The sequence below is a fragment of the Trachurus japonicus genome, chromosome 24, assembly GCF_045865225.1.
Source record: "Trachurus japonicus isolate A0001 chromosome 24, Traja_1.0".
In the NCBI taxonomy this organism is placed as follows: domain Eukaryota; kingdom Metazoa; phylum Chordata; class Actinopteri; order Carangiformes; family Carangidae; genus Trachurus; species Trachurus japonicus.
The window spans coordinates 13,185,891-13,202,495 of NC_140930.1; the positions used below are offsets into that span (position 1 = coordinate 13,185,891).

General features: G+C 42.1%; 1 protein-coding gene across 6 annotated transcripts in view; it reads right to left on the minus strand.

Annotated features, from left to right (window-relative positions):
• Positions 1-14,474, minus strand: part of LOC146961476 (brain-enriched guanylate kinase-associated protein) — a 31,965-nt gene extending 17,491 nt beyond the window's left edge. The window contains exons 1-2 of one of the 6 annotated variants that reach the window (XM_085770793.1): positions 13,178-14,474; positions 10,126-10,163 (exon numbers count right to left, since the gene is read on the minus strand). In XM_085770793.1, coding sequence (XP_085626919.1) covers positions 10,126-10,163; positions 13,178-14,209 — 1,070 coding nt within the window. In that variant the 5' untranslated portion in view covers positions 14,210-14,474. Of the gene's footprint in view, positions 1-9,590; positions 9,798-10,125; positions 10,164-10,288; positions 10,342-13,177 lie in introns of those variants that run through there. The other 5 variants (XM_085770791.1, XM_085770796.1, XM_085770794.1 and 2 more) reach the window with 5 other exon arrangements.
• Positions 14,475-16,605: the final 2,131 nt, after the last annotated feature.

Below are 16,605 nucleotides of genomic sequence, written 5' to 3' on the forward strand. Positions count from 1 at the left end.
TCACTCATTCGCGTCTTCCTTTAGCCAATCCTCACACTGCAGCAAAAACCAGAGACGGGGCTCGTTCAGATGGCGCTGCCTGCCACCCACTCGTGCCACACTGACATTTGAGAGGAACTCGGAGCATTGAAAAGGAGAGGAAGGGGGAGGTGATAAAGCAGGAGGAGGAGGAGGAGGAGGACATTAAAGTTGGGAAATGGGGAAAGAGGGAAAAGGAGAGAGATTGCCACCCAGAGTAGTTGCAATTTAGCCAAAGACAGGAAAAGAGGGAGAAGCCTTCGCCAAATTAGCGAGGGGGGAAAGCAAAGAGAGTGGGTGTGAAGTCTCGACTGACAATCGTCATTTCTCTCTTTCTCTCTCTCTCTTTCCCCCTGCCTCCTCTGTCTATCTGTTTCTCCCTTACTGCCGCCCTGATCGCATCTACCTTGCAGATAGATTGGCTCTCAGGAAAAGCCCTTATCGCAGGCCCAGACCGCGTTAGAGCGGGGGAACCCGAGTGGCTGACTCATCCAGCAGCAGCAGCAGCAGCAGAGAGAGAGAGAGAGAGGGAGAAAGCAAAGAAGATGCTCTTTCCACCCTGTATTCCTTTAGATTAACAAGGCGGCCAACCTGCAGCAGTCGCTCAGCTCCGATGACATGTACAGTATGACTCATTGAAAAAAAAAAGAAAAGAAAAAAGCTCTCAAATTAAGGTAGACTATTCTATGAGTGAGCGTGTGTGGGTTTATGTCTGTTACTCTGTCCGTCTCTAATTAACTCGGGAGCAGACACCTAAGTAGTTACACACCAACTACCAACATCATTAGCAGCAGCAGGGGATAATGACCCGCTGAACGGATTTCATGTGCTGCTGATGGCACAAGGGAGGGGGGGGGGGGGGTAATCACGACAACCATCCTGAGAGGATTTTAGGATGAGCAGAAAAGGTGACGGAGGCTAGCTGAGCTCCAAATGCAAACACAAAAAATATGTCACAGTTATATCTTCTTACACTGAAACCGCCCAGAAAATCCAACACACATACATTATCAGATTGAGTCCCACTATTGACACCTGAGCAGGTTATAAACTGCGTGTTTGGGATTTATACATGGAATAGTAAAAGACATGGATGAGAAGATTGCTGCCTATTACATAAATAGATAAACACTTTATTTATCCCAAAGGAAATTAAGTTTCTATGCTGCACAATCAATCATCAACAAATGAATCCATAAAAATAATAGAGTAAAAGAATAATTAAGAATAAAGAACTCAAGTAATAGGTAATAAATAGTAAATGATAAAAATCAAATAAATAGCCAATGATACATAAATATGAAGCTAGGTTGACCAGACAGTTAGCTTAGCTTAGCATAAAGACTGGATACCGTTAGCCTGGCTCTGTCCAAGTCATAACATCCATCTACCAGCACTTCTTAAGGTCATTGGCATCTTATATAAATAAGTGTACACAAGACAAGTTTTTTATTTTATAAGGGGTGATGCACTCAACTATTTCTTGGCTGGGTGCAATAACTTTCCTTTATACTTAAGACGTTTCACCTTTGGGCCGGAGCCAGGCTAGCTGTTTCCAGTGTGAGTATGCTAAACTAGGCTAACAAGCTGATGGATGTAGCTTTACATTTCGCTTACAGGCAGGACAGTGGTATTGATCTTTTCATCCATCTCAGAGAGAAAGTGAATAAGCCCATTTCCCACACTGTAAAACTGTCCCTTTAAGGTTAATCGGCAAAATAAATGTTAGCTGATGCTATATGTTAGCAAAAAATGTGAACCTGCCTCCAAGTCACTGTGGCAACACACTAGGCCTCTCTGAAATATAACTCTTTTTTCCCCCTCTATTAGACCAATAGATCAATTGAATTGTTTTCATCCTGGGTCAGGCACTTTAAATCAACTTAGGCTATTAATGGTTCGTACGTGTGCCTATACAAGTAAACAAAACAAAACAAAAAAAGTTCCAATGGTTGTGTTTGCTACTGCAACAGGAAAAAAATGGTGTAAAGACAAAGTGACAGTGTAGCTAAAACTTGTGTTTGTATTTTGTATGCCAACATAAATAAGACAAATACAAAATAATTTAATATAATGTCACTAAAACATTTTTTTTCTTTTTCCAAAAAAAGTGTTCAACAAATTATGCAAGCTGAAGTAAACACAAGTTTGGAGTACGGTCATGGCAAGAAAAGCCTTTGAGTCATAGAGAGCACTGACACACAAACACACACACAGACACACAAAAACACACACACTAAGCACATGCTGTTCTACAAAAAACAGCATCACCCTCCAGACAAGAAAACCATGTTACGGTGCCAGTGAATCCTACTGAGAGCTGTCCTAGGAAAGCTACTGAGACCTCAGACCTAGAATCCAAACACTTACGCTGAAACAGCTCCATAAATTCGAAAACTCAAAAGTTTGGAGTTTCTGGTAATTACTGTGTGTTACGAGTCAGTGGTTCTGGATTACTTAAGCAAGTCAATCTGTTCAGAAACTTCAGAGTTGAAAAAACACACACACAAAGAAAAAAAACAACAACATCCCAAATCTGTCTAGTCTCTTTGTTCAGTCTCCTCATGGTTTTGCGAGTCATTGGTCGAACGGTAGCCTAATTCTCTGATAAAAATACATAGTTTCCTAAATATTGTGGTGTTTGTCTCATTTTAGCACAGCTGGTGTTTTGCTATTTTTTCAGCCATGACCAAAAACACAATGGGACACAGAGGAACACAAAGCTTTCAAAAGGGTTCAGCTCATTAAAAATAAAAGAGACACAAACACAGATACACGCACACACAAACACAGAGAGATACACATGCACAAACACACACATATACAGTACACACAGCACACCGCCCACCATCACAACATATTGTTTACGAGTGGAGCTCGAATGGACAGGTAGTGATTAGACACAACGCAGGAACCACCTCTGCAAATGTGCTAGCCTGCAGCATACTGCTCCATGTCTCCATGTATCTGTGTGTGTTTGTGTGTGTCTATAGTGGACCATAGTGTGTTGTTACACACTCAGCGACAATGATTTGGTGAGCCAACTTTAGACATTTTGGAGGTCCACTTGTCGTGCCATAACACATGATATAGTTACGTCCAAAACTTATTTTTTAATCTATTTTAATTTCAGCCAAGAGAGTACCTGCAGGTGTTTGAGTGATAAAGTTCATACTCAGCACCGACTCTGGAGGGTAAAGCAATGATTTTATCGAGTCATTCACATACAGTATATTTTTTTCATGGCTTGACGCTCCAGGCAGGCTTTCAGACTGAGACCTCCTATTTGACAAATTGCGTACTGAGGGAACTAGTCTGTTTTTGTCTCTCTGGAAGTGTCCTCATTCACTTTCTGTCGCAGGATCAGTTCTTACGGTCCAGTTACCAACAATGGAAAGGTTCTGGACCAGACATTCATTGCACCACTGGTAGCTACAATCACCAACATATCCACCACCACACAATAAAGTCCATGTTTGACTCTTTTTCACATCATTTTTGAACTTTCCCTCTGCATATTGGTTTTGAAAATACAACAAGTTGCTTGGGGATCAAATGCACTTCTTCTGAATGATCCAGTTACTTCCTGTTGCTTTTCCATAAAGTGGATTCTTAGGTCCAACACCCCAAAGTGAAGACTGAAAAACTAATGTTGGCCTTTAAAAAGTTCTAAAAAGCACGAACAAGTTTTGATGTAAAGGGTTTGATCATTGTAGTGCTCATAAAATTTTGCAGTGTCCAAAGAGAAATGCTTCAAGACACGAAGCTCAAATACTTTTGGTCAAATAGCTCAGAGGACCACCAGGTTTTGAAGTCTTAGCTTCCATCTAGCAATGAAGTCTCTAAAAGAAACTTAAGATACTATCTGTCAAAGGTTCTGACAAATGTTGGTCAAGTGTCTTTTTATAACTAGCTCAGGGTGTTACAGTATAGGCAGCATGCTTGGAAGTTTTGAGAACGTGGGTTAGATCTTTATTATGCTCACTGAATTTTAAAGTCAGGACTCAAATGTTCTAAGAAGTACAGCTGCGAAATCTCTGACTAAATGACTCAAGGTGTTAGAAGATTGCTCTGAAGTCTTAAGGCCATTGGGTTCAAGCTTTGCTGAATTTTCAAGGCCAATGCCCAGATGAAAGACCTTAGTCCACTAAGAAACTCTCTGACCATATAACTTGGTGTGTTAGAGGAAGTTCTGAGGATGTTGGCTTGACGTCTTTATTCATAAGCCGATCCTGCTGCAGTGTCCCCGACCCCCCGGACGGACAGAGGCAGTGGGTTGTGGAATGGAAACCACAAGCCATTCAGGTTTTATTGAAATGTGAGGTTGAGGCATTTTTTTGTTGTTGTTGAAATGCTGGGATTTTTATATTTTGTATCTATAATAAAACTGTGGTACTGAGCTAATCAGCATTCTTTTAGCCAACAACATCAATAGAGGCTTACATTCGTCGCATACATACTGTTTTTGATAACGTTGTTTGATGTCTCTTTGAAATGCGCATTTTGGTCTCGCTTATCTCATGTCAACAGGGAGCAACACCACATTAACGATATTAGTTTACATACATTAAAATGTGATTAGAGTGGAATACTTTGCAAAGAAACATTAAATGATCCATTTTTTTCCTAAGACTTCAAGAAAGCCATTGTACAAGCTCCTCTCTTTGATAGGTAGAAACCAGCCAGAGTTGCACATTTAAAGAAAACTGTGTAGGCAGTTTTGCTGTTATATTATGAAAGGAGACCTTAAAATAAAAGTTTGATATGTGTTTTTTGTTTTTAAAAAGGACTAGAAGCGATGGTCGCCAGTTGGGAAGGCAGGAATGTATGTGTGCGCGCGTGTGTGTGTGTGTGCACTCCATAAGCATTTGCCTTATGCTCTTATACACATATAGCAGGCGGCTCAGCTGTACTTACTGGTCCATCCATGACTCTCAAGAGGCAGTCTAAAAGGCCTCGACTCAGGGATGCATGAATGAAGTACTCACAAATAAAGACACAATACTGAGAGCGAGGATATAGAAAGCCATATAGCACTAACAGCTTTCCAGCATACCGCCATTAATGTAGTGGCATATAAAAAATAAAGAAATAAGTTTCTCTGTGACCTCAAGCTTGGGATCATCACAGTCAAATGAGCAACAGAGAAACTTTTAGGAAGGCATTCATTTACATGTTTGATTTCCTTTAAAACTCCGTCACAGTTTGATACCGCTCATTAGGAGGGTCAGTGCAATTCAAATTTTAAAGGGTCACTTTGGTTTAAAAGGGGATTTAAAGCAAGTTCAGCATTTTTGGAAAAATACTTTAACTGTTCACCTTGCCTGTCTCTACGTAAAAATCACAAGCTGCTGTGCTGTGCTTATGCGTATGTTTTCTGTCACACACGGACACAAGGGTTTATCTCTTTATTTAGCTCTAGGCAATAATAGCTATTTAGTATGTTTCATTGTTTATAATATTTCCAAAGTTTAGAGGTGCGAAGTTGTGTTTTTTTTTTTTGACATAAGTGCGACTTATGTGTTTTTTTCTCGTGTCCCACTGTTTTCATTCTAAACTACGAAAACCATCAACCAAGAAGCCAAAATATTTTAAAAGCTATCGTCCCTTTCCCTTGCTACTCATTTACTTTGATACAAACTAAAATGTGCTTGGTCCTTGTTTTCTGGTGTACACAGTAAAGCAAAGAAAACATTTAATTCAGTCCAGTCCTTTCAGGATGACACAGCTTGGTCAGGAAACATAACTAACCCTCTGGTGGTTAATGTTAGTCAATGTTGCAGTCACTTTGCTAACTTTAAGATCCTTCTCTGCTTATGTAGCATTTTAGCTTTATGCTAAATCAGCCGTTAAGCATTTAGCATTGCTCTTGTCGTCACGGTGGCTGCTGTCCAGTAAAAGTTACAGTCTCACTTTAAATTTCATTAAAGCAGTGTCATTGTGCCCTTCTCTCAGGAGGGTAATTGACTCAACGCATACTGTAGATTAATATGTAAATATTCAACTGGAGTCAAACTGCCAAAAAAAGAAAATTTAGTTATGCAATGAAGCCTTTCAAGCATTTACATGGCCGACTGCTTCATCATCATGAGGAATAAAGCTGACCTGTAAAATCTGACCGCTGGTGCTGAAGAGGGCAAAGGCGAGGAGGAATAATGGGGTTGAGATGATAAGATACACTTAATGACCCCCAGAGGAGCTGTCAGTGCTTCAGGAGACCAACAGACAGAGTGGGAGAGAGGCTGACGGCTCAAACCACAGAGGACAGAGAAGAGCATTAGTCTGTTATACCAGCTCTGTCCACTTAGGCAGATCAAAACTAACCTCTAGCCTCTTCAGACCAGACCGCTCTCTCCCACAGCACTCTCACTCAAATATGTCTGCTGTTGCTCCTCTCTATCAACACTTGATCTAAAATCAGAGTGATTCAGAGGACACCCAATTCATCAGGGACGAGACAAAGGCTGAAGTTTTTAATATTTCTGGTTTTCTATCAACTGAAATTCCTTTATGCCAAATGCAATAGCTCAGTTGGAGCTGTAGCCATCGTTCACACTGGAATCCATTATTGTTTGTGTGTGTTGACCAGCCTGTGACAAAAAGGCACTTTTTTTACCCCTGTGGACATTAAAGATAAAGAAAAACCGTTGTTTTGTTTGATCCGTACAAAAACTCTATCGTAAAAGTTGCTATTTCACAAGATGTGATGCTGCAGTGTACTGTATGTAACGGTTGATAAGACTTGGGAACAATTGCCATTTACGTAGTCTGAAGTTGAACCAGTCAAACTTGAGATGGCCACAGCCAGTCTTCCTGTGTTATTATTTAACTCATCTGGTTGCCTGAATCAATAACAACAGTGACAAAGCTCAATAGAATGACACAAAGGTCTTGCTAGTAAAGAAAAACTACAGATTACTGTCCATTCAATGCAGCCCTGTATCTATTAAATTCAGGTGTAGCTTTCAGGAAAATAACATAATGTAGTGTAATTATGGATTGCATATTGATGGGAAAACTGTTAACTAGCAGGAAAACCGTTACATTGTGTTAATATGGTAACTCCTCCTATGAAATGAAGTCTGCCAGACTGCAATCTTTATTGCTATGCTAAATAACTACCTCCTGGCTGCAGCTTCATGATTTACACAAACGAGACGAGTACTGACTATTTTATCCAACTCTCAGCGAGAAAATGAAAAAGTGCATGTCCCAAAATGCAAAACTAAATACATGGGGGGAAATGACGGACTCAAAAGGGGTTTGAGTGGTTTGATGTGATTGAAAATGGTGTGAATTGTACAGTGTCACCTGAACAGTCACCAAAATAGTCAGTATGTGCTGAAACTTACAATTGATGATATTTTACAAAAATCAGTAGCAATGATTTGCCAACTCGACAATTGCCAAAATGCAATTTGGATGAAAAACAAAACAGATTCCGTCAATATTGTAAAAACTATAAAACTATGTTACACTTTGGTTTGTTTGTCTTGCCAGTTGCCACCAAAGTATGTATGACATTTCATCATCTCTGTTCCAGAGAGCAGCATAATAATAGTTCAGTTTGGTCTGTCAAACATCCCAGAAGATCAGTTCTTACAGTTTATTTCTTTTTTTTTTGGTGCTCAAATGATGTCAATCTCAAAACACTTTAAATTGTTTAAAGCAGAAGATCAACATTTGACATTTGCTTGAAAATTTGCAACTTTAAAGCAGAAGTAAGTGGAATGTTTGTGTTAATATAAGTCTTAAATAGTTATATCTTCCGACAGCAATCACTTATATAGAGTGTTTGGTCCGAAACACGGGTCTGTCAGTCACTCTGCTCTGCTGTAAGCCGAGGGGAAAACTTTCCTTGTATCCTACAACCTTTATCCAATGAGGAGAGAGAACGGCATAAAGGGGCGGTCCTCTCTGTGTGTGCAGCCAAGGGATGCGCGTGAATGTGGTGACGTAGGGACGAGGGCGGGGACTGCTAACTCCATTGGCTGACAAGAAGTTAGCCAAAATGACCGGATCGCTTACTTCTGCTTTAAAAAAAAAAAAAAAAAAAGCTATAAACGTCCAACTGAAGTCTCCCCTGCTCTGCGGTGAAGCTCTGGCGCTTCGATGAGTCTACATGTAAAATTTACAGATCAATCTCAGCCACCGGGCCCCTGATGCAGGAGCCCGGCCAAGGGAGGGACAGAAATTGCGAAAGAGAGAGAAAGTGAGAGAGAGAGAAGGAGAGCAAGAGCGAGAGAGAGGAGTGATTTCAGGACATTTCATCATTTAGACTGGAAGGCGTCTGGAGATGAGGTGTGGGTGTGGGATGGGGGGGTGGGTGGGTTGTAGAGGTGAGGTCAGACCCCCAGGTAGATCTGGCTTCCTGTTTAACCTTGTCACGGCTTCTTCGGAGGCCACAGGTGACCTTGTTTCCTATTAAGCAAAGAGCAAAAGGGTTGGGGGGGGGGGGTGAGGGGGGGCGCGTGGGACTACCCCCTCTTATCTTGGCAGAGCTGCTATAATTCAATTAAAGCTGTGACACAGAGGTGAGGACAATTGATGCCTCATATTGGAGAAACTCCCCGTCAGATTAATTACCCCTCATCGGCTCGTTAAATGGCTTTTAAACTGTAATCTGCCTGAAATCGTAATAACACCATCAGTAATCGAACACAAAAGGGAAAGCTCGGGATCTATTTCCATCTGCGCTAGATTAATAATGGTTCATAAGTAATAGTATTAATTAAAACCTATCTGCTGTAGGACAATAGGCTAAAAGAAAAAGAGAATAAGCGTAGGGAGGGGGGGGACTGCAAAAAGCCCCCTCCTGCATCTCGTCATGTTTGCCTTGCTGCCTTAATTCCCCTGTAATGCAACTTTAATCAGAAAAGTGGGTGAACACTTTCAATTTTGTAATGAGCTCATTAAAATTTGTTTGTGAAAGCATCCATTCAGTCATTACCTTGGTTTCATGTGAAGATTTTAGACTGTCGGGTTCATTAACATCCACAAAAAAAAAAAAATTAAATCACTAATCAGAGCTGCTATTGCTTAGTTATTCATACTGGTAAAGCAGCGCTATCATGCAGAGCAATCCATTATTGGTATAGGTGCATTCCGACAGGTGACGCTCCGAAATCATGCAGAAGCGTGTTCGCATAAGAGTCATAGATGGACGTATTTACAACCTAAGGCCTACTATATTATAAGACTAATCAAAAAGCCCTTTTTGATTGATGCCTCAGACAAAAAAAAAGAAGCTTTTACAGTAACGCCACATATACTGCAGTGAATTTCAAGCCAAGAGGTTTCCTGCGTACAAACCAAAATAAAACACCCTCTCTTCTATCTTTGAACAAACTATCAGAAAAGCAGATCGTTCCTAACAGCACTGCATCGGTACACAGGAGAGCACGAACTGACACTGCGAGCGCAGCCACATCACATACAGATGAGCACATTACACGCACATTCACACACACACCAAACACACACACGCAAACACACACACACACACACACACAGCCACAATCAAGCCAGCTTTTGTAATCCAAATCAAAGACGCAAAAACAGTGAGGCAGTACCTTCCGCTCACGCAGAGCTTCATCCTGGAGACCGAGAGATAAAAATCCTGCTGCCTGAGCTGAGCCTCGCCGGGGGAAACGGAGAAAACCCCCTCTTCTGTATGCGATCTGGATTGGCTTACCCCAGCTCTCCCTTAAAGCTCAGAGAAACCCCAACACATGCACACCACACCACACCACACCACACCACACCACCACCTCCTCCCACTGCCGCCGCCACCTCCGACACCACCACACCACTCCAGCAGCAGCAGCAGCAACAGCAGTAGCAGCAGCTGAAGCAGCAGCAGCAGCAGCAGTACTAGTTGTTGAGCCAGTAGAGAAGACAGAGAGGGAGTGAGAGAGAGGAAGAGAGAGAGACTGTGCAAGAGTAGAAAGACGGAGAGGAAGAGTGGGAGGGAAGGAGCTTAAAGGAAGAAGACAGGGGGAACGCGGGGGCGTGATGATGGAGCGCTGAAAGATATGTGCAGAAAGAGAGATGGAGAAAGAAAGAGAGTGAGAAGAGGAAGGGAGGGAGGGAGGGAGGGGAGGTTACCTGATAGTGTCTATATGGTCCACCTCTTCATCAGGCACCTAAAGGACAACAACAACAACAACAGTATGTGAGTGGAGGAGATCCATCAATTAAAAAAAACAAAAAAACTGGCCCATGCAGGAGCAAACTGGAGCACACATCCCAAAAAGAAACGAAAACATACATATTCAGCAGGCACGCTCTCTGTTTCCCTCTGTTTTTGTTTATGTTTCTCCCTCCTCCCTTCCTTCCCTATCTCTTTTTTTTCTTTCTCCCCCTGCTCCCTCATTCGCTCACCCCTCCCCACTCCCCCCCCTCTCTCCCCTCCACTCCTGCACGTGAGCGAGCCCATGCAACGCTCATCATCATCATCATCATCAGACTGCACTCGGCTGCCGTCCACATCTACGCTTACTTGAGGTGAGAAGAGAAGGATCATATCATACCAAGAGTGTGAGAGGGTGAGAGAGAGAGAAAGGAGGAGGAGGAGGAGGAGGAAGAGGAGGGGAGGGGTAGGCGAGAGGAGGGAAGGAGGGAGCGCGAAGGGAGAGCGGAAACCTCCATTGCAGCCAGACTGCAGATACATGGCAAGCCCCCCCATGAGGGATATTGGCAGCAACTCAATATCGAGTCGAGGTGCTGAATCTGAGAGAGGGAGAGAGGGATGGAGGGAGAGAGGGAGGGGAGATGTGGACAAAGACAGAGGAAGAGGGGAGACTGGGGGTGAGGTGAGGAGGGGGGAACAGGTGGTTCAATCTGTTGAATCTTACATTTCAAGTCTCAGGCTGTTAGGGAGAATACGTTTCATACAAGTCTGTTGCTGCCCTTTTTTTTTTCTTTTTTTTTCTTATTCTTGAAGGCAATGAATTATGCATCATTTTGAGAATATTCTCATCTCCATTCAGACTTCGGGTGCAGGCCTGATCGAGTGTGGCATCTGCCGCTGCGGTTTGTCATTCGGCGGAGTAGGTTTAAAACATCTGTGGCTCTAAAAAAAAAAAAAAAAACGAAGAGTATAGTGGCGGTTTTCGCGTGCAGATTGTTTGATCTCCGGGGGTCAGAACAGAACAGAACAGAACAGAACAGAACAGAACGCGGGTAGAATATCATCGACAAAGAAACGTTTTATGATGCTCGAGTCGACGGATTTAAGTTTGAGTCTTCTACTTCGCCGAGCGCACAGCATGAAGGTCGTGTGCCTGTGAAGAATGTTTCGTTACTGCGAGGACTTGTGTGAGGAGATGAAACTTTGCAGCGACACACACTCTCAGACTCTCTCTCACACACACACACACACACACTACGGCGCGATGAACACCAACAGGCTCGCATGCCTGCCTCGCAGCCCCCACACCGCCCACCTTTTTTCAAGCAGTTGCTAAGGTGACGGCAAAGGCTGAATTTTAATCAGACAATAAATTAAGGCAATGTGATCATCTTTTTTTATTATTTAATAGCAGTGGGTCCTATTTTGGAGATCTGGTCAGGTGTGTTTTGGGTTTGTGGGTAAACATCGACAAGACTGGTAACAGTTGAATCGGTAGCTCAGAGATGCTTCCCATTGTTAAGGGAATGCAAAATAATATTATTTAATTATTTTTAATGATTGAAATAATGCACTTTTCATCAGTAGGGAATTGGATTATCTATAACTGCAATGAAATTTCAGTGCTGTGATACTTCTGATGCAGTGTTTGCAAACTGTCCTCCTGTTACAAGCACAAGGAAACCAACCACCAGTTGCTATTCCTGCAGGAAATAAAAACAGTTGTTTAAACAGGTTCTCTGCATCCACAGCCATTTTAGCAAGGTTATGTCTCAAGCTGAGTAAATAATGGATGTCAGACAATAAATGGTGGTGAGTGGGCCGACTCAGTAAATGACTGCATTGTTCAGTTTGAGATTGTTTGTGTGGAGGAGCTGCTGATGGGCAGAATGCTAATGAGCACAACCCGAAAAAAAACAAAACAATAAAAAACACTGTTCACTGGTCAGTAAGGAGCGCTCCAGCTCATCCATCTGAACCTGTTGAACTATGAGTAGCAGCACGTCTGTGTCAATCATCTGCAGGGTTTTTTTTTATTACATAGTTTTATATTTACCAGTAGGTCAAATTTGAAAGAGGTTGCTTGTCTTGACAAACACAAGAGAAGAGAATTTACAACAGGGCTGCTGCTGCTTATTAGCATCCTCCAGCTCATCTTATTGGCCCACAACTGCACTGTTTTTTTAATTCACTCTCACTTCTCTCATCCAGTATCATTTTGGATGCAGGAGAAGACAACAGTTATTACAGCACTAAACAGCAAAGAGTCAAAAATAGCTACTAGCTGGGGAGCAAAAAACATCCAGCTAGTTAGCGGAGAACAAAAACAAAAGAGATAAAAGAGAGTGAAATTTGGACGTACAAAGGCCAGATGTTCAGAAACTCCAATCCAAATGAATGATAACATCTGTTTCTGCCAGATGTGGAAAAAAATCAATATCGTGCTCACGGATTATTTTTGCTGCCCCCAAGTGGCCAGAAAGTTGTTAATCTAAGTTAAAAGTAGCCAATACTGATAATATACTTGTTCTTATTTTCTTTCATTGTGTTTTCTATATTTCTTGCATGTGTTTCTTCTCTTTTTGTTGTTGCTGATGCTTGTATTGTTTCCTGTACATTTTTGTTTGTCATACCCTGACGAAGACCATTACGGTCGAAACGTTGGTTATGTTTTTTCGATTCTATTAAACCATTTTGCATATGAGGCTACGAGTGTTCAACATCCCCTCTCCATCTTCTGTTAGTCCGTATATTTTTGTTTAAAATCTTGAATTAAACAAAAAACTGCATTCGACAAAAAAATCAAAACTATCTTACTCCTTTTTTTTCGCTGAACCTCTTTACGCTCTCAATAGTGCAACGAAAAGACCCTTGAAAAATCAAGTACATCTCTCTCAAATCATCCAAAGACTTCATAAATTCAGACATCACTTCAGACTTTGGGAGGAAAAATCTGATCCAATCACAACATATGTTCAGAGGCCTGGCTTTGATAAAAGACTGCATGGGACAGCTTTCATCACTCACCATGTTGATGCCCCTGGGCAGAGAGACAGATCTGTAGGGGTATCTGGGGAAGTCACGGTAAAACTCCGGACAGGGACTCTTCATCTCAAACCCTTGACAGAACTGCAGAGGAGGTGGAATCACGTTTTTCTCGTCTAGATCCAGCTGTGGCGTCGTCGCATCCGCTTTTATCTCCTGATACTGCGGCTCATCATCATCATCGTCGTCGGCCCTCACAGCATCGATGTCTGTCTCCAGATACGGTTTCTGTGTCAGGTCATGGGGCGTCTGCTCTTCTTGGGGCTTCTTCTGCTGGAGCAAAGAGCCGTGCTGCTGGGCCATCGAGCAGGGCGGCCTGGGGCTCCACTGACTCACCACTTGGATCTTTTCTTCAGTCAGATCTGGGTTTGTTGTGGTGGTGGTGGTGGTGGAGCTGGAGGGCGAAACCGGTCTCCCAAATGCCTGCAGGCTGTTTGGGTCGAGCACGTTGGACGTCACCTCATCCAGGAACTGTGAAAACTTGAGTTTGGTTTCAATCTTTTCCTCCAGCAGCAACTGTAGTTTCACACTTCTGGTGCTGGTGCTGGTGCTGGTTTGCGCCGAGCCCCTCCCCTTACACAGCCCACCTCTCTCTGGCCGTGCATGTCGTTTGTTATGATTATTGCCTCCTCCCTGATCTGCCTGTGGACGACCTCTGCCATGAGTCCATCTGGACGGACATGCTGCGAGCTCCCCCCACCGTCCCTCCTCGCTGAGTCGAGTTTGAAAAGCTTCCTGGCTCTGTTTCTTGATTGAGCTGTGCAGGAGGCAGGTCACTCCCGAGCTCCAGCTGTACAAGCTGCCGGTGCCTTCACCGCTGCTGCCTCCCGGGCTGCTGCTGCTGGGGGACGACTGATTAGAAGAAAGGCCTATCAGCTCCTCCAGCCAGACCTGGTCGCCATTAACCGTGGCGCAGAAGGGTGCAAAGGGGGCCCAGTGTCTCCGTGATGGCTGGCCCTGCTTGGCGCTGCCACTCTGGGAGTAGAGGCAAGCTGTGCTGCTTGTCCGTTCCATTGGTTTGAGTCCCGTCTGCACGGATGTGTTCCCCCTCTAATTGTCGCAACTGGCAGATGATCCACGGTCCAGTGGATAGCTCTGATTTTAAAGAGTTCTACCCCAATCCTGTCTCATTATTGTGTAAGCCCTGACCTAGAAGAGATCCAATACTTTTCACTCCAGGCTGAACAGATGGACTCCTTCAGGGCCAGGATAACCCCCTGCTATGATAGGCAAGGACATCCATGACTTAAAATTTCATGCAGAAAATTGTTGAGACACCCCATAACTATAGTTCGGGATAATAAAACTACAATAAAACTTTTATTAATGTACAAGCCGCTAATGACATGATAATGTCAAGAAATAGAAGAGAAATAACAAGTAATTGCGTCATAATATCTAGAAATAGCCTAGAAATAACGGTCAATTTCATAGTAAAGTCGAGAAATATAGCCAAGAAATAACAATTGATTGCGTAGAAATACAGGTAGCCCAGAAATAACGGTCAATTGCAAGGACTTGGTGGAGAAAAATTCTGGCTTTTCTCAAAACATTCAAAGCATGAAAAGCATGTGTAATCTTTTGCCATTATGAAGATCATAAAGGCAAACATAAACACATATTTCTTCACATTATCACAAAATTAGAGACCTGTTATATAAAGGGTTACCAAAACTACCACTGATTCTTCAACATTTTCCCACAAACGTCATATCTTCTCATGATAATGTATTACGGGGTCAAAGTCAAAGCGAGCGAGAATCACAGCGGCACGTCTGTTAATCTGCAGAAGCTTCAGGTTTGAGTTTAATGAGAGTGAATTTTCATACAATCCTACCAAGTGTCTTTGCCGGCTGAGCAGAGCTTACTCTGAGGGTGCTGCTCTTAATTAGACTGTCTATTGATAGCAGAGCAGCCAAAGCTTTTTCAGCTTTTTCCAGGTCAGTGGTCGTAGAGGAGCATTGATCCAACAGAGCACATGGCAGCTGACACACAGACACACGGACTAATGGACGAGCGTGTCGAGTAATGGATTACGGTAATCTCATCAATATCTCTCATTAACAAAGAGAGTGGCGCTTATGAGAAGTCACTTAGATGTATTTAATGTTTGAAATGGAGGGACGCTTTCTCTAACACTGCCTACTTTACATTTCTATGTCAAAAATGTCTTTAAGTGGACTCATATGCTTTCTTACAGAGTGTTTAACTGTATAAAGCTTCAACCAATCTCAACATAGTTTAACAGAAAGACTGGGAGAATTTAAAAAATCTGCCAATTTGTGGTTTCACAGGGAATTTGTTTACTATTTTTTAGAAACAAAACAAACAAAAGCCAGGTGTGCTGGCATCCTAGACACTAGAGGAACAGGGCATTTTGCTGAACGGTTTTTCAACAATACCTTAAAACACATCTATAAAACCAAAAAACTGTTCCCTTTTCTGATTAAAGAGAAAAGATGCAACACGTTGGTTAACCTTAGAGTGGCTACCAGTCTCCCTTTGCTTTATAACTCTCTCCTCTCTCCTCACTCCAACTTTATACAGTAGGCTACTTGTTGCAAAGATCGTTCCTAAATGTTGAGTTATTGGGTAACCCTTGAATTTACAGGCCGTTCATTACGTGACAATGTGAAGAAATAGCCAAGAAATAACAATTAATTGCACCATAATGTCTACAAATGCCCTAGAAATAACGGTCAATTTCATAGTAATGTCGAGAAATTTAGCCAAGAAATAACTATTGATTGCGTAGAAAAAGCCAAGAAATATTGGTCAATTGCAAGGACTTGGTGGAGAAAAATTCTGGACTTTCACAAAGAATTCAAAACATGAACAGCATGTAACATCTTTGGCCTTTATGAAAAACATGACATTACTATGAAACTGACCTTTATTTCTTGGCTTTTTCTTGACAATAACTACACAATTAATTATTATTTCGTGGCTATTTCTTGATATTATCACATAATTTAAGGCCTGAAAATTAAAGGGTTATTGCGTTAAAGAAATGTATTATCAATGTCAACATTATAGAGACTAAACAGGTCAACACATGGAATTGATTCCCAGGATCTAACTCTCAATGTTTAAATGTACTGGTAAGTTTCCAAATTTCTATTCATTTAAAATGGATAAATTCCCACTGAATATGAATAGAAAGAAAACCAAAGGTTAAGTTTGACCAATTTGTTCCAATACAGTATTATAATCCTACTCTCACCTCACATCATCAGCCTCTACTTTTTTCCAGGCACTTTGTGGTTTTATAACTTAATTGAATTGGTCATGACTGCAGTTAAATGCACAGTTTCACATTTTTGTTCTGCTACTACGTCTTCTAATTCTAAATTTAACCATCTACGGATATGAATGCAATCTATATAATGAAGACAGCTTTCACTTTCTGA